Source organism: Lepisosteus oculatus, chromosome 10, assembly GCF_040954835.1.
Source record: "Lepisosteus oculatus isolate fLepOcu1 chromosome 10, fLepOcu1.hap2, whole genome shotgun sequence".
Lineage (NCBI taxonomy): Eukaryota > Metazoa > Chordata > Actinopteri > Semionotiformes > Lepisosteidae > Lepisosteus > Lepisosteus oculatus.
Window position 1 is genome coordinate 12,609,107 of NC_090705.1, and position 19,338 is coordinate 12,628,444.

Consider the following 19,338-nt stretch of genomic DNA (forward strand, 5'->3'; position numbering starts at 1 on the left):
AACTGCATAATAAATGCCAGTTATAAACTGTTCAATTATTGCCAGTTAAAAATGCCAGTTTAATTATTAAATAACATAATAAATCATGTGCATAATAAATCACTGTCTTGCCAGTAACATCAAATGGTGCTGAAACAGCTTATATAAAATTCACAAGTTATGAACAGCAGAGTATACAGAACTGACTACAGAATTTGAGGTTATGAATAAGAGCATGCACAATAAACACAGATTTTTTATTTTTCAACTTTATTGAGATATTGTTTCATGAAAAAGGTGTGTGATTTGGAAAAGCACATTCTGTTGAAATGTTTTTGAACAATCAGCAATTTGACATTCATAAATTACTTAACACTTTCAAATGCACATAGTTTACACAGCAGTTGTAATTGAAGGTTATAACTGCTGACAAAAGTATCAAATGCAGTACATACAGGACATATTCATATATTTAAGTGTTAATAATATCAGCATGAATTTTGTGCACATAAAAGAGGAAAGAGGGCTTATAGACTTTTTTGCAACATACTGTATATGGATGCATATCATATACTGTATCAATAGCGTACTATTACATAGTCTGAAATGGTTAATACAGACTCAAGAAAAAATACCAGTAAGTTTGTGAAAAATAACCAGAGCAGAAAACACATTTCATATAAAAAACATATAATACAACATCAATATTAATGTAAATGATGTGGATTTCCAAATGCCCAATGCAAACCTTATGTAAATCCCAATAAACATTAATTGATATTGAAAACATTCCAATTTGACACTTACAGGACAGTAACTGAATATGCCACAGAAGAGACCATCTTATTCAACCCTTTAGCTTCCCATCTGACAGACTGTTCAGCTGACAGATTCAGTATGATTTTGGATGAACAGTGGGGATCCAACTTTGTCCTTATAAGCTTAACTCTAAGATCTGAAAACAAACTATATTTCAAATACAAAAAACAGCTGCAACTATGAACTTTCCATGACATTCGAAACTGAGGAATGAAAACCACACACTAAGTTATTAAAATTCAGATTATATTAAAATACTGTAAACACAATACAGTAAAAATGTTATTACATCAGTGATTTTAGAACACATTCATAGAGATAGATGTTTATTATAACTTTAATTCACTTTTTATTTAGACATTTATGCAGGCAAAGTTAGGAAATTTTGTGTCATTGCGAGCATTTACAAGCAACAGAATCAGTTAAAGTAGTAAAATGCCTTTTACTCATACAAATGTTCAACTGTTGGCTTACACTGGGAATGCTGATAACAGTTCCAAAAATCACCAGCCATTTTAAGGAATACATTGGGAACACTCGTGTAAGAAATCACCACTAAGATGAACTAAAAATGGTATCTTCTGTTGTAGAGCACTTAGTTAAAGATAACTCATGTATTCTGTGGCTGGAGTTTTTAATCCATCTGATCTCAAGTTAAAATGCACAACTGACACAGAACAAACCCTGGAGAGCACCATGCACCATGCATACACAAAGACCTTTTATGGTTGCTGCTGCTGACATACCTCCTAATACACATTTAGTTTGTAAACACTTTTCCCTGCCAGACACATAGGTCTTATTGTACATTTTGGTATAGAACTGATTTTAAAATAATATTCATTGTTTTAACTGCATAGTATTTAATGGTTTTGACCCACAAATAGAGGCTTGATTTCTCTTCTCCTGTTCATTTCAGATCCTCAACTTCCAGCTCAGTCTGTTAGCTGAATAGACAGAACAGAAGTGTGGATAGATCCCTGGCACATCACTACCATACCACCAATATAAGTCCTCTAAATGTCCACTTTGCGTACAATTACCTTGGCCATCATTTGCAAGGATACTGTACCTTCTGCCCATTTTTAGGTGAACGCATCAATTGTATTTGATGTTGTTATTAGAAATGTGAGAAGGATGTGACTTCTGCTCCATGTGACTTCTGTGTTTGATGGGCAAAATCAGTACTATAAGGCTAGGTATGATATGAAAGTGAAAGTACATTGACCTACAAGAGAAAAGAGATTAAAAAAAAAAGTATAAACAAAGCATAAAAGAAAACACTCTTAAGTTACTTAGAATCTTCAACCGATTCAGATTAAAATAAAACTGGGTTATGGATGTTGGCTTTTTCCTTTTGCAGTATTTTCAAATCTGTCCATTTAAATGCATTTCTAATTTTTAAAATTATTTTTTCTTTAAATGCCAGGTGCCTGAATGCCAGGTGAATTTACAATAAACAGTATACTGGATGCTAAATTTCCTACTTATGCAGTGTGTAAAAGTACAACTACAGTATCTTAAAATTTAGCATAGCACACAAAGTACCATAAACAAACATTTGCTGAAAATCTCTAAATAGTAATGAAAGCCTTATGGTTGATAACATTCACTCATCCATACATTTTCTAACCATTTCAGGGTCTTCGGTGAGCCGGAGCCTATCCCAGCAAGCAACAGGCGCGAGGCAGGACACACCCTGGACAGGACACTGGCCCATTGCAGGGCATAAAGAGACACAGACACAGACATGCACACACTTTGTCGATAACATCTCTGAGAAATTACCTGTTTTACCTGTTGGTAAATGGAACAGATTAGAATCTACATTAGCCCATAAGGATGCATGTTTTTACCAACCTACATACTGTATATAACAATAAAAAGACAGTAGTTACTTTAAAACTGTGATTTAAAATATTATCTTACTTGTAGAATGTAAGTGTAGGCTCCACTGCCAGCAATAGAAATGGCATTACAGTGTAACAGACTGCCAGCTGGGTTACTGCCCAAGTGAGTATGTCATACATAATCTTGATAGTCCATGAGGAAAGGAAGTAATGCCTAAAGTTTTTACGCACCTGAATGCACAGACAGAATGGAAAATTGATGAATGATATGAAATTAAAAGATATGCAAAAAGACAGAATGAAATATTAACAAAACCAGCATCAGGAACTTCTTTCACAACAGTGGTTTAAAGCATCCATTTTATTTTTTAGCAGTACCATGTTATACTGTATGTGCTCTGTATGAGTCACTGTTCATCAAAGTTTATAAGGCAATCAAATGAGAGCTGCACAGAGCCAATAAGCCTTTAGAAAAAAGCATTAAGAGCTTTAGCCAGTGTAACATTACTGTTAGGACTCAGACTGGCAGATACAGAAGGTCAGCTTCATGAGATCTCTACTCACCTCAAATGTCACAGAAAAATATATATGCAAATTATATCAGAACAGCTCAAATCTCTCAAGACTGATTCGGACAGGAGCTAGTGTTCTCACCCTCAGGCAACACTATATATAAGTATACAGTACATCTGGCTGATATAATAATGTCAATGCAATATAATAATCAAATGAAAAATGAGCAATTACAAAATGAACACAATCGATCACAAACTGGGAAAAAGAAAAAGTTTACAGTTCTCAATTTAAACCAAATAATGAATGCTGGTGATTGAATTTTGATGAAACACAGAAAAATAGTTACAGTGGCAGGAAGGAATTGTGTTATTATATTCCTAATGATAAAATAAAGGGAAAGTGATTTCCAAGACAAAATGGATACAAATATGTAATAAAAGAGAAAATATAATTGCAGAGATCTTTCCCATTTGACTGCAATATATGCCTTCAAGGTGGACAGCCATTAGTAATAGTACATTTGCTATTCCATCTAAAATAATGTTATCTAACATACCTTTTTCTATTTTATTGTAATGTAATTTGATTCCTATTTAAGTTACATTAGAGAAATTAAATTCATATTTGATTAGTGAATTAATTATAATTAATTGAATTAATGGTTAATAAATTCCTCTATTATCACTATGATGTGTAATGATTTTTCATTGCTAGATTCGAGACTAGCTAACATTTAATACTATTCAAAGCCTTAAAGTACAGTATTTCTGTCTAGAGCCCAAGCATTTGGTCTTAAGACAGCTATTGGGGTGACTCAGGCCAGATGGCAGAAGACTAGAGTCTCCAAGAAAGATATGTTTCTGGAAGGAGACTGGGGTTTTAGGGAAAACTAAGTATTCATAATATACTGGGAGACATAAACTGGATTTACACTTAGACTCATGGAACCCCACAAGTTCTAACCTACAGCCCTTGTGCACAAGCCATGCTCATTTTAAAATATCCAGCAAAAACATGGATGTAAAGGCAACATGCAAGCAACATTCCCCGACAGAAGAAGCGGAACAGAGAGCACAGGATGAACTTACTGCTTTTGCGGCAATGGTAATGGGAATGGCAGTGATGAAGGTGAAGTAATATCCAGGGTATACACCGTGCCATAAGGCAGACAACACAAAGGTTAAAGCTGTGGGATAATATGGGGCCCGATCATAGCACACACTGAAAAGAGAATATTCACAGTCTGAGAGCTATTTCACTTTCAGGGACATACCTAATCCATCAGCTCATGAGGGCCATGTAGCCTTTTGCATGACTCGGCTCTGACATACTCCCATAGAAACCAGTAGGAGTTCACTCTGAGGCAGGAAGCACCACCAACTTAGCCCCAGAAGAAAGTACAGCAGAGAGAACAACATTGCCATTTCCATTTGAGTCCATGTGAGCAGAGGAAGCTCACATTACAATTATTACGTTAATGGCCTGTTTCATTTCCCCCTGGTAGCTAATATTCATGTTGTAAAGAAAAATGGTATCCGAGAAACATTGTTACATTATTAAAGTAAATCCAAATACTCGTAATTAGCACTTTATTAAGACAATTTTCAGTGTTCTGTAAACATCATGTTCTATTTAGTTCACTTATCCACCAGGTGGCAAACTAAATCCACCAGATCCAGAGTTAAAAAAGAAAAAACACCATTCATACTGACAGGTTTGCGGGAGTAATACAGGCATGTAACTAGCACCCCATGTTTTATTTATCCATTATTTATTTCACTGATTTCAAGGACATTTAACAGCCTCACTAACATATAAGCTACTTTGCATCTGGGGAAAGAAATGTCTACCTTTTCTTCTTAGAATGAAGAAAGTATTTCAAGACTTTAGATGTTTTAAGAACTGCTGAGTGCACTTAGACAATTAATGTGGAATAAGTCTTCTTTAGGTGTGCAATCTTCATCATAATTAAAATACAGTAAGGATCACTGAGGCTAGAGTACAAGACTGTTGATTTCATCTGACATATATGCATCTCATTAAGAGACTCTTTAAGCAGGCAGAATTGTGAAAAATAAAAAAGTCCTCATCTGCAATACTGGATTTTCAGCTCAAGATACTGTTGTTAATAGACAGAAACATTTGTAACTTTACAGTTTTTTTACAGATTTACAGTTCTGAAAAGGAAAACCTGCTCCTCTCATCAATTTAAAAACATCTGTGGCCCAACATGTTTCCAGCATGATCTTGATCACATGGAATATATTGTGGCTTGCTGGTTATCCACATAATAGTTCCATAAACTGGGTATAAACATACTGGACAGCATAACAGAACTTACCGCTTTAACCAGGCACCTGTTTGTATATTCCAGTTATCAATGAACATTTTGAAACTTGTTGCTGTCTAGACAGAAAGACATTAATGGTTAACAAAAGGCATTTTGAAATGAATAAGTGAAAAGATTCTTCTAGTTACCTAATATCCATTATTACCAGATATTAGAAATATCTAATATTTTTGTAGCCCAAAAATAATATTTAAATCATATTAATGTGTAGCAAGCCTATACTGTAGGAACCTACAAATAAGAACAATAATAAAATTAGAGAAGGCCATTCTGTTTATCTAGAACATTTGTCGTCTGATCTGAGGCTCTTTTCCAGCCATTTCTTGAAAGAAGTCAAGTTGCCATCTTCTAAAACGTGGGTGGGTACTTATTTCCATACTCCCACCACCCTTTGCATAAAACATACCTCTTATAGTCAGTTTTAAATGTGCATACTTTCCACTTCTACCTTGTGGTTCAATGCATCTCACAATTTATACTGTAATCTTAAGGTTTGTATTGTTATTTTACTGTGTTTCCAGACTTGTAATCTGTACTTGTCATCTACTCACCTCAATTTTCCAGATGTTTAAGTTGGAAATGAGATCCCATGAAAAGTTGCCATCTTTATCAACACCACTGAACCCATAGCCAGCAGCATTGCTAATAGCATCAGCTGATGAGGTAAAACAAGTTGTTGGTGAACTCTTTGACCGCAACAGTCCCTAGAGTCGATTTTTCTCTATGTTATTTAAAGAAAGTTTCACACTGTATGTCTTTGGAAAGGACAGAAAGTTGACATATTACCCACTTGTTCTACACCTTACTGGATTTTTGGAACGTCCAATATTTTTTTCTCAGTATTCATAAGATTATTGGCTGTAGAGCAAACACCTTTTTTGTAATTACAGCTGTAACAATAGAATCAAACAGAATAAGTACTAATGCACTTCCTATTTGAAAATAAATTAAAGCAACTCACCTAATGTCCATGCAAAGTAAAACTTTGGTCTTGCTGCTTGTATTGAAAAAAAAGCATAAGTCAGTCTTGCTAAAAAGGATGCCTCATTGATGAACTGACTATCAATATTATAAGATATTGGTAAGGCTTTGGTGAGACTCAGGAACAGAATTAAGCAACCAATAGACAGCAGCAGCTTCTTAATGACAGCCCCCTAAAAAATGAAATACAAACACATTGTCTAATGGAGAGATGCAGCACTGAATGAAAAATCACAGAGTATTAGTCAGATCCTGCCTGTTAAGATTTGTTTTAGATTCTTAGTGTAAAAATATATTTTACACTATTTTACACATTTCTTTCTCTGTAGTATTCAGTTCCTGGAGCACTACCTGTGTGAAATTTGTACTGTATGTTGTCCATGTCTTTGCAAGGGTTTCATCCCACAGTCCAAAGACATATTGTTAGGTTACCTGGCTTTTGGGGAGCCCTGCATGTGTGTGTTTGTTTCTGTATGCCCTGAAAAGGTCTGTGTCCCATGGCAAAGAAGAAAAAGTATCCATTTTATTGACTAAGCTTGAATTCTGGTGAACAATGATGCTACACTGGCTTTCCCATATGACACTGCACAACTGCAGGTGGTAAGAGAGAATCTGACATTAAAAAATGTAACTGTATAACAAATTATAGACTGTCCTATATCTGACAGAATATCTCAAGTGCGTTAACTGCATGTTAGGACTCTTTACTTTTGTTTTTCAATCTTTTCAATTTGTTATTTTTAATAACAATGACAGACAGCCAGAATGGCATCTTCTGGACAATGAAATCAAAGCACCTCTGAAGGCTGTATCTTAAATGACTGTTTATATGTGCTTAGTTTATCCAATAATACATGTGGGTGTAAGTATTTATATAAAAAGACAGATTAAATTAATGCTGTATCTTGTCCCTTATCAACCACCATACTGATCAACCATATTGATAAATGTATTACAGGCTAATATACTGTATTTTTATACATACTACAGGTGAAGGCTCTGGAACTGTGCCATAGACATTTTGCTTCTCATTGATGTTGTTTTCCATTGAGGTTCCCATTGATAACCTTTTATACACATGTGTTCCTTCAATGAACTCAATGTAATCTTTGTAGTTACTGCAAGGTCCAACCAGGATGCTCAGGAAATTTAGCTGATAGCTGAGGTACTCCAACAGGTGGGGCTTTGAACTGCAGAACCAAAAATACATGTATTATTACATTCCTTGTCTCCCTATTGCAAACAGTTTTAAAGATGTGTTATCTCTGAAGAACCTCTGATCTTGTTAACAAGCTTATTTTTATCATTCTTGTTAACTATGTTTTTTGCATAACGCACAATACAAGGAGATTTTACTATACTACACAGATTTTAATATACACAGTTTTTTTATGTTGGACAATGTAATAGCACATACCGTAGGACCAGTTGTGATATTATTTTTCGCATTCATAGTTCCTTTAATAAGTTTAGCACTTTCTTCAAAATACTTTTGTCATTTATCTAAATCTACCCAAGATTTTGTCCTGTTTACTTCATTTAAACTCCTATTCCAGATACAATTCACAGGGGTTTCCTCCGGGTGCTCTGGCTCCTCCCACAGTCTAAAGACATACTGGTAGGTTAACTTACTTATGGGAAATCTGGCCCTGGTATGCGTGTGTATATGTCTGTGTCTGTGTGCGTCCTGCGATGGACCAGTGTCCCATCCAGAGTTTACCCCTGGCTTGCTTGCCAAGAAAGCTTTGCTTTGGAAACTGCCTTGCTTGCAAAGAAACATACTGTATGACAACGTACTTAACAGCAAGTCGCCTCTGCTCTGTTGTGAGTTGCTCTGCCTTTCGGCACAGACCTTTAATAAAATAAAGGGAATTTTATTAATATGCATATACAATGAATATTGTAGACATTTTTATTTTTTGTGTTCTCTAAGGAAAATATCTTAAAAATGTTATCTGTGGCTAGCTGCAAGACATTCACTATGCAATGGGAGGAAAATAAAGTACACTAGCTATATCATTCCATTAACATAAATCTCTAATTTCCCCCTCTGTACGATGGAAGAGAATGGATGTGTGTCCTGCCATGGACTGGGGTCAGGTCTAAGATGAACATTCTTTCTATGCCTGTTAGGCTTTGGCTCACGGCAACTTTCTGGGCTAAAAGTAGTTACTAAAAATGGATGAATTCAAAAATACTTCATTTTATTAGGTGATGTTAGTGGAAACAAAAATATTTCTGAATGTTATGATATACCTTACCATCATGTAGCTGAAAAGCAAGTGTAGTGATCTTCTGTGTTATTATCATCAGTGGCCTAAATAAAAACACGAGAACCTTTGAATACATTATAAATACTAGTATGAGTGATCAGCAGAAAAAGGAAAATGACACTTTCCAGGCTAAACTGCTTCCTTCAACTTCTGTTCTGTTCATCCAGGTGGGGAAATTTAAAAAGAATCAAGTGCAAAAGGTTTGCCACTTAGAAGACAACCAGCATAACAGTATCACAATTTAAACTGGTGGTGGGATTGTCCTCTTTTTGAATAGCAACAAAGGCTACAGCCTGGGTAACAGTTTGCATGGAACACAAAGTGTTCTGTTCCTATTACAATTCAATGACTTTGTGAGCACACTCCATTGTGCTGCTATGTGAATAGAGCTGTATTTCGCACTAGCTGGGACTGCTCAGTGAAAACAGAGAATACAAAAGGTTTTGACAGAGCAAATATCCAGCACTAAAGAAAAAATGCCATGCACAGCATTTCACAACAGGTTAAAAAATAAATCAATATGCCGTATAATTAATCCAAGTTACAATTGATATTACAACACAAATTAGACAAGAGAAACTGAGCTTGAATTACTGTACATTGTTTCTCCCTTATTATTCTTGATTTCAAATGGTATTTTTTATTTTGCTATGAATCGGAAAAAGAGACTGAATAGAAATGTTTAACAAAAAGGCAACTTCACCATAGCACTGACACATATTATCCCTAAAGCTGCAAAGTCTGTTTCAAATGAGGAAAGTCAAAACCATCTTACAAAGAATCAATGGGGCTTGTTCTATATTGGATTTTAACAAAAATAGAGCTGGCAAAACAAACAGAAATTGGTGAGACTGCTATACCTATAATCAATAATGGATAGGAAAACACAGAGATGGTGTCTGTCCTCCATCAACTGCTAATATTTTTTTAAGTAAAAAGATGCCCTACCCCTATCACCTGTAAAGTACAGATGGTTCAATGTCTACATGAGGTTGAAGCCTAATCAGATTTGGAGCAATTTACAACTTCAGGAAAACACCTGCTCTGTGACAGTTGTGTATACATGTGGATGTATACTTTCACATGTTTTAACATTACACAGTAATGTTTGCACCGATTTATGCTTCGTGATACCACTGTAACACCTCCATGATTTGTAAGGACATTAAAAAATTCCACCCACTCTGAAGCATATGTTACTGTGCAATAGATTATACCTATTGTAGATTATTTCATGCAGTATCTAGTTATATACAAAATTTGCGATGACTATAAAATAGGATGAAGAGAGTACTAAAGACAGTTCAAAAACAAACTACACTCAAGATTACACTAACAATGCGTAGCAAACTGAGAACATCATAACATGATTTAACTGATTTTATCGGTCTAAAATATGGTACATTCAACAGGACTCACTCTACAGTTCACCACAGAAAACCTCTTTTGTTTGAGGCATTCAACAAAGTTTGTTCAAGGAGGACTAATTGCAAAGTGCCACTAGCAATGGGATTTTTATCAGTTTTGCATTTATTTAATGGTGTATTTCTCCACCTCTCTCTAAGAACACTTTAGACAAAATGCAAACATTGATTTCAGGAATTAATGTCAACCAAACAAGCAGAAAAAAGACTCAAAGGTCAGTATACCAGGAAGCAGAAAAAGAAAAAAGAACATTAGATGTAACAACTTCAAAAGTAAAAAACTATGCTTTATGATGTTTAAAATGTAATATATACTGTATGTCGGGGGTTAAAAATAGCAATTAAGTAAAAAGCTGGCAATTTCATACATTAAAACATTAACAAGTGCATTAAAAAATATACAGTGTGAAGTGTTCATTTTTATGTTTTCGCCCTGTGTATTGATCTTGAAAAACTCACCCAGAAAAGTCTGTGGACAGGATGCCATAGCTAAAAATATAAACTCTGCTGACCTGGCATAACGTGAGGTAGCCCATTGCCACAATCAATGAATACCTATAAAAAAGACAGTAAGGATTACAAAACAACAAAACCTTGCAGTGTATTACATTTTTGTGGTGACAATAATAGAATTGTCTGACCATTATTGTTTCATAATTAATTTTATTTCAAGCAGATGTCATTAAACAAGGGCAGATTGAAATGCTTGGTAGCAGAATAGGATGTGCTCAAATTACAAAATTCCATGTTAACAATTTTTAGCCAATGCATTTCACGATCAAGCCTTACTTTCTAAGATTCATGAGTCAAATGATGAAATCCAAAGCTAAAAACACAGAATGTACTTATTTTAGTAAATTCCTACTAGAAAGGATGTTATGACTACCATTTACATCATATCTATTCATTATAAAAATGTTAATATTACAGTTAAAAAGCTTTTTCCTAAAAAGAAAAATGTTCCAACAAACCTTGTCACATCCTTCTTTAAGGGAAAGCAAATTTTTTTTCTGTATTTATACTGTATACCTTATTTTCCATAGCTCAGCCCTTTCTACATGTACTGCAATGTTTATATTTATTTTCAGATAATGCCCCAGAAAAGAAGATCTTGACCATTACTCTCTTAGTGGTAGTGTTTAAATTAGTTAATATGATAAAAACTTAATTTTTCAATTAAAAATTTCAGATAAATGACAGGCACATTTTTTCTATTAGATTATCTGTCTGTAACATGGTGAGGTGATAAACTAATTTTAAATTCTGGAGTCATGGATTGGGAGTTTACTGAATCATATAAAGTACAGAAATGAACTAAATGGAAAACGCCTGATGTTTTTAGAACTCTCTACAAGATACCAGATTAGAAAACAGTTTTTAAGTTCGTAAACTAAACTAAAGAAGGAGTGAAAATCTAAAGTCTGGTGATCATAACAGACAGAAAAAAGAAATCTCCATTCTTTGTCTTTTTCAGCTGTAACATATTGCATGTTCTTGTATTCGTGGTCTAAGTGATTGTGGTTGATCTCCTCTGATCATTCACAACAATAACTACTTCAAAACCAGTTGTGCTCAAAGCTGAAGGACAGGAAGTCAGGTGAAGCACATCAGTGCTATACCACCTTAAAAGCTTTCATCTGAAGCTTGCATGAACTAAAACTAATCTAAAGTTGTGTCCTTGGTGCCCGCCTTGTCAATCAGGTTTAAGAAAACTTTTTAATGCAGAACCATGTTTCATGAAGAAACAGCCTTCGGATATAATGAATGATTTCACACTGACTGCCTCCTATTGCACAGAAAAGTACGTAACCCCAACGACACACTGACTTTATCTCAAATAAAAATATATTCAACAAGTCTAATAATTTTCTTTCAAATCTGGGTGACAGTAGAACCCAAACATTTTTTGGCAAACACGTTCAATCACCAGATCAACCACTAAGAGGCCAGGGTTTACGTGTTTACATTACAGTAAGTGAGGAGTATCATCATATTTTAGTCCACAAAATCTAAGCTAGCTTTTTTAATAATAAACAGAAAAAAGGGTTAATGGAGCATAAATGTAGTAAGAAGTGCAACAAGTCCTTTATACAACAGTGCGTAGTCATGGTTAGTCTCTGGACACCTGACTGGAAGGTTGCGAGCTCAAGTTTCAGATAAGAACACTGCTATACCCTTGAGCCAGGACGCAAAGCATTCAAAAACATACAAAGTACACTGGTATCACCAGACGCATGTACAAAACAAATGTAAAAGGGAACCGGAACCTCTATAAGTCACTACACACTGGCTGTCAGGTCTAGATCAGAGAAAATGTAAAATACAAGCCAAAAAATTATACTAGAAACTGTGTATTGCAGAGTCTGTAATACACTGGTGTTGCTGAAACAGTCCAGCTGCACATACTGAACGAACAATGCTGTCCTTTTTCTAAATAGTCAGGAACCGCTAAGTAAAAAGACATTCCACATACTTTCAAACATTAAATTCCACGAAAGGGTAATGTTTCCTCTGAGTGTTTGTTTCATCTCAGTTTACAATTACAGTTAAATAGGCAGTACTTGAATGAGTCTTTTTGTTAAATATCGAAAAAATAATATGCTCTGCTGCTATATCAGATGGGCTGTTTCTACCTATAATTTGGTAAGGGATTTTGGAAAGATGCTTATTCGTGACAAGTTATATTTTCATCACATTCTTTATTAAGCATTTGTGAACTGAAAATGTAAGTATTTGGAAATTGTTGTCAGTGATATTGAGGTTTTACTCATGGTAAAAGGATATGTTGCAACTGTAATATCCCACTGCTAGTGGGGGCTTAAGCACCGGTCTGTTTTCATAGAATGAAACTATGCGCTGGGTAGTACAGCCGAGACCATCAGGGAAACAGCAAGTAGCTTTCAGACTAGGGAAATTACCCACCTCACAGGGTCTGAAGCTGGGAATATGCAGAGTAAAAACCAGCTAAGCCGTGATCCAGGAACGATAAACTAAGCAGGTTGGGATTCTAAGCAAGTCAAAACTAGGGACTCAAGGAGCTCAGAGATGAAACTCTGTAACAGAGCACTGAGCAATGTGAGAGCAGTCCTTAAGTATTCTCCACCACCTGACATAAGATGGATGGACATTATTCACAGGTGATGCAGATTTCCTGTTGGAACACTTTCCATGGTAACTGGCACTAAGAGGCCAACTATCATGGCAAATGCTAATGCAATCGACTTGTTTGCACTGCGGGCAAGCCTGACAGCAATGTTACGTTGATACACTACTTAATTAATTAATACAGAAAATAATCAAACAGAAGAAGCACATGCACTAAATGTAATTGATTGACAAGAAACAAGAAATTGATAAAATCAAATAAAAAATGTAGATAATGTCATTATTTTGGAAGCAGTAGGGAGTAATGGTCACTGCAAGGATGACTGAAATGTTCAGTATGGACTGAAAAAATAAAATGCTACAAAAGATTATGTATGAGCAATGTAAAATCATACTAGTTACCTGTGAACATTGTGATTATTTGCTTTAACCATGATATAGTAGCAGCTGAACACCAGTATAAAAATGTGTGCTGAATACCTGGAAAATAAGAGGAAAAATAGGAAATATTTAAGGTCAGAAACAGCCATTTTATGTATCTTACTTACATTATTGTGTCAGAAATTAAATTTTGAAGAAACCCAAATCAGGTTTGTTTGTTCTAAAGCAATACAAAAATTGTAAATGTTCCATTACACGGTTCATTTGAAAGTAAAAATACATTAACTTTGTGTAAATTATTCATTAATTTGTAAAATATAATTTGTACATTTAAATAATGGATTGTATAATAAAATAATAATGTTAATTATCTTTGATGATGTATTCCTAATATTGTATCTATAATATTAAGTTTGTTATAGAGTAAAATGCATATACTACAATAAATACAACATATGTTATATCCACCAAGGAACTTAACATTTGAAGAAGCAAAGGCCTGCTCTTAGATCCATCGTTGTAATCAGGTCCTATATGTAGGCCTACCAAAAGTGCTCTTTGTTTAAATAATCAATGTTTATTAAAAGGAACACCAGTGCATCCTAGCTCACCATTAGAGAACTACATCAAATTTACAAAACAATTCAGCTAACGTTTTTGAGATGACTGAAGATGAAATTATTCTAGTGCTTAGTTAATAACATGCCCAGTTATAATATTAAACACGCCCAGTTCCTACATAGACATATGTGAAGGCAGTACTGAGGGGCAGTGCTGTTTTTGCTGAACTTAACAGAACATTTTCTTATTGGCTTTCAGAAAAGTGAAAAACAACTTTCTTACCAACCAAAACAGAATATAACAAAAAAGATACCAAGGAGAATGGCAACAGCATGACGGACTGTAGTGCTGACATTTTTTGGATGGAGGTACAAGCGGAACCAAAACGCTGCCAAAAGTGCAAACAGCTGGCATGCCAAGAAATTCACCTGTAGAAGACAAAGAAAACCATATTGAAAAGCAAGTGCTAGGCCGTCAACAATTCAGTTAAACAGGGACAAATAAAAATGGAATGGTATGACAGAAATAAAGATGTTTGTGCAACTATACGGGCATGCTGAAGCAGAAGAACAGAAACAGAGTAATGCATTTATTTTTGCAAATGACTGCTTTCATGGATTACACATATTGAATACATTGTAACTTGTCAGTATGACAAGATGTAGAGGATACATGTTCTTAGGGCAGAAAAAACATGAAAAGTAGAGATATACAGTATGACTCAAAGTGTAATTTATCTGAATACCTGCACATTTTTAAAAGTTGAAAAATACTGAACATTTAACACAAACAGAGACAGGTTCTAAAGAAGGGAAAAGGCTAAACATTTCAGACCATGTTCCTGCATTGCCCTTTGATTTGTTTTTTTGGGGATGAATGACTTTTCATCCCTTAAAGCTTGTTGCCTGAAAGATTTGCTGCATGGATGTATTTATAGATCCTTTCTAAAATCAAATGTAGGATTAATTAAGTGTGTAATGGTCTTATTTTCATTACCTGGACAGCACTAGCACAAACTGAATCTACAGAGTTTGCATCTGTAACTTGTATCTCTGGTTTCTAAGCTGAGAATGCTAGCAAAATAATAAACAAAGGATAATACGGTAGAATCAGACAGGATGCATTAGCTAGAATCAGTCTCTCTAAAATGGCTTAAAACAATAAAGTTTGTCATTAGCATAGATATGTTGTATTGCATTGCAAAGTCTTTGGTCATAATCAACCCTTCTAAAGAAGAAGGTTTTGAGTCTTGATTTACAAGTGTTCATGTAAAGTGATTCTCTTCAGAGCTTCGGGGCATAGCATGAGAAGGCCCTGTCACCCATAGAATATAAATGAGCTTCGAGGACAGAGAGGACAGAAGAATAAGATGAGCAAAGGCTGTAAGGTGGGGAGCAGGGGAGGTAATATGTCAGGCAGGTATTGAGGTGCAAGTAGTGCCTTATAGGTCAGCAGAAGGACTTTGACGTTGACATGAAACCTGTTGGAAGCCAGTGCAAAGACTCCAGGATGGGAGTAATGTGATCACTTGCACAAGACCTGGTCAAGATGCTGGCAAATGCTAAAAGGAAAATCATATATGCATAACATACCACAAAATAATTCTGGTGGTATTACTAAGTCAAACAACTAAAAATATTTATTTTGTACAACAGTACAACATTTTGTACAGCATTTGAAAGCATTTGACTCTACTCGCAGCTGAAACACTGAAGACCAAAAGATAATACGCAAACCCACTTTTTTACTGTGTAACATAATGCTAAGACACTTACCACCAATAAAACCATAATTAGAAACCCGGCAATTGCACAATTATCCTACATTATAACATTAAACAACTGCAATTAAAAATTAATTGCTAGCCTACAGGTAACTCCGCCAAGGACAGTCCCAAGCCCATGCTGAGAAAGGAGGAGGGTTGGGCGCAGGGCTAGCACCCCAGCCCTGGAAAACTGTAAATTACTGCAGAAACAGGCAGAGAAGTTAAGCACATCTACAGCGTGTTAACATTTTATGGGACGATGCTGAGATGGTTGCATGCGACTGAACACTCTGGTGTCAAACTGCTGCCCGATGTGCCCAGCAGCACAGGAGGACATAAGACTAAGACTAAGCCTACAGGTGTCAAGCTTAAATTGAGTTCTGACTATTTTGTATTAATCAAGATCAAATTCCTTTCATATATTCAAACATCAAGGCATTTTCTTTTAAATAAAGCTGCTTTTGTTTAAAAATACCCTTTGCCTACTCATTTTGTCATTGCTCCAGATAAAAACAGAATGCTGTAGGCTTCTTTCATGAATTATGACCACAGTTGATAAAAACACTTGAGGTGGCTAACGGTGACGTATTTGCAATAGTCAATTAAGATCCTGAAGTTTGCTTTTATCTTTATTCTGGCAAGGGACAGGAATAGGGATTGATGGATCTGAATCAACAATCGTTATTGTATTTTGTTTAATGTTTATTGTAATTCTTATAAATCTTACATCAGTGTTGAACCGAAATACCCCCCCCCCAATAATATTCGCGTTTCATCGTGATTATCATGTAATTGTTTATATATAAATCTACACAGATCAGTAATTGATTAATCTGCTACACTATTTCAGCTTCTTTATAAATACTTTATTGTATTTAACCTTTACACAGGTATGTTTAGGTGAAAATACACGCGGTTTGGTGACGTATTTTAATGTAGTATGTGTAAACAAACACCTGCAGACTTCAGAAAGACTACTTTACAGTAACAGGTGTACTTCAATGTACGCATACGATGACCACGATAATATCTGAATATTTAGCTTAAAGAAAAAATACTAAATTAAATAATGAAATTACAGATTCAGTTAGCAGAAAGAGAAATTGGGCATTGCCAGTTTATTAATGCTTGAAACTACAACCGATTCTCAGCGTAGCATAAAGCTAAAATAAATGAGACAAAAATGACACACTTGGACAAAACATGCACAACTAGGTTATTACAATGACTTCATAAGCGGGTATAAATCATAATTTGAATGATTAATTTGTAAAGTGGTAGCCTATAAATTCCAATTCATTCATCTTTTTTACTGTTGCGAAATTACACATCTGCAATGACAAATAGTCGCAGTATCCATTTTACAAGCATTAGCGCAGGACAAATAAAAAAAAATACAAGAAAAAAGTGTGCGTTCATACGTTATACTGACAGTAGTACATTTTCTTAAAATCAGTTCAAATATTTTTTACTGTGGTACCACATGCATTAGAAAAATATCGTGCTCGTTAAAATCTCCCATGTGAAAAAAAATGAACCTGAACTTTTTTCTAAAACACCATGAGATACTGAAACCTCATGCCTCGATAAATAGGCGTATTTGTATTTCGCAAGCCCACTTTTTTTAAATACCATTCATAACGATGTAATTTATTGGGAAACCGAAAGCCTAAATCATATTAAAATCATTCAGAAACATTCAGCAATTATTCTGTTGATTAAAAATTTAATATGGGGTTATGCAAACAGTCGTCTCTCCTGTACTCAATGGAGGGGGGGATTGGCAATATTCAAGAGGATGAACCAAACTTTTTTTTAAGTTTCCAATTCGGTGCAAAAATAATAAAATGCCTCGAGGAGAGGAGAGCAATTTTAAAAGAGTACAACAGATCAGGGATTAAATAACGGTAAAGAAAATACTCGATGTCCCGAAACGTATTTTGCAATGAGTTATCCGACAGCGATAAATATAAAAAAAAAACATCGTTCACGGCTGTGCAAATTCTGTAAATCGGGTCTTCAGCTCATAAAGACATTGAGGTTGCTCTTGTTCGTAAACCTCTGAACCTCAGCGATTTATCTCGTTGTCCACATCGGGTAGTTACAGCTACAGTGGTCCCTGACACGATTTTCCTACCTGGTCCAAAGGGACTCCAAAAAATTCGCTGACAGGATATAAAAATAAAGAACCCGTCGTTCTATAGGGGAAACTTTGTGGATCCTCCATCCTACATTTCAGGACTCCTTGCTTCTTAGCAGCACAAGTAAAGGGACTTGTGAAAACCAAGAGTGATCTGAGTGAAGCAATGCTGCGTAAGTTTCCTCAGACTTCCTCAAAGGGAGCGCACTGGGGTTAGAGCGGCTCCCACTGACACATCCCACACGACTGTTGCAGCCACCTTAACACAGACAACAGCGGCCATGGCAACAGGCAAGCGCCCCGTCAATCCGAAGCGGCAGCTCCGTAGTTACAGCTAGGATAGGTGACTAATTAGAGGCCGGGCGGGGCAAAGTCAGCGCATGAATTGTAAAGGATTTGTATGGTGGGGTTGCTTGGCTACTTTGTCAGTGAAGTGGCGTGGTGCTGGGTGAGGCACATTGGTATTGCCTGAGTAAGTCACTACGTTCCTTTTGAGAATCACACCCATATGCGCAGGCAGAAAGCAAAACAATTATATGGATTATAATTAATGTGATCTTTAAAAAACAAAAACAACTTTGGTGTAATTTCCTTTACGAACATGTGGATGTGATATCTTGAATGTCTGACAAATAGTGATGAAACAGAACAAACGCAATGAAAAGTTTATGCAGTTTTTTTTTACTTTCCATTCCATGAAATATTTGTGTGTGAGCGTCTGCTTTTTCCATTCAGACCAATTTTCCACAGGCAGGCTTTGGGTCATGTCTCTAAAACACCAGGACCAAAACAGAAAAAAAAAATATATTGGAACGACAAGGACCAACTATGCTTTCAGTCCTCTTAAAAAAGTTACACTAGATAAATTTTTCCTCAAATAAGCTTCCGACATCACATCCTGCCCTGGTTTTGCCAAGTCACCATTGCAAGCATCGACTAAGCTCCACCCTGCCCAGCTTCGGAAACCAAAGAAAACCAAATCTCCACCGTTACTCCAGTAGAATTTACCTCCTCACAACAGCCCATTTCCTGAACGGATTACCACAGATTTCTGCGGTGTTCATTTTGCACATTTGTTTCTCAATAGGCGTGGAGAACATTGGTTTCCGCATTTAACTGGTTTCACTCTGCTATTACTTCATTGATTGAGGTGACCCTGTTTGTCAGCATTCCTTTCATCCTCATCTATTGCAT

General features: G+C 35.6%; 1 protein-coding gene across 1 annotated transcript in view; it reads right to left on the reverse strand.

Moving 5' to 3' along the window:
• The window catches only part of LOC102696657 (fer-1-like protein 4), a 75,410-nt gene extending 56,763 nt beyond the window's left edge, over positions 1–18,647 (reverse strand). The window contains exons 1-10 of the mRNA XM_069194932.1: positions 18,142–18,647; positions 14,522–14,667; positions 13,700–13,777; positions 10,652–10,747; positions 8,757–8,812; positions 8,293–8,347; positions 7,481–7,685; positions 6,476–6,668; positions 6,066–6,169; positions 5,506–5,570 (exon numbers count right to left, since the gene is read on the reverse strand). Of these exons, the coding sequence (XP_069051033.1) occupies positions 5,506–5,570; positions 6,066–6,169; positions 6,476–6,668; positions 7,481–7,685; positions 8,293–8,347; positions 8,757–8,812; positions 10,652–10,747; positions 13,700–13,777; positions 14,522–14,667; positions 18,142–18,231 (1,088 nt within the window). The 5' untranslated portion in view covers positions 18,232–18,647. The remainder of the gene's footprint in view (positions 1–5,505; positions 5,571–6,065; positions 6,170–6,475; positions 6,669–7,480; positions 7,686–8,292; positions 8,348–8,756; positions 8,813–10,651; positions 10,748–13,699; positions 13,778–14,521; positions 14,668–18,141) is intronic.
• Positions 18,648–19,338: the final 691 nt, after the last annotated feature.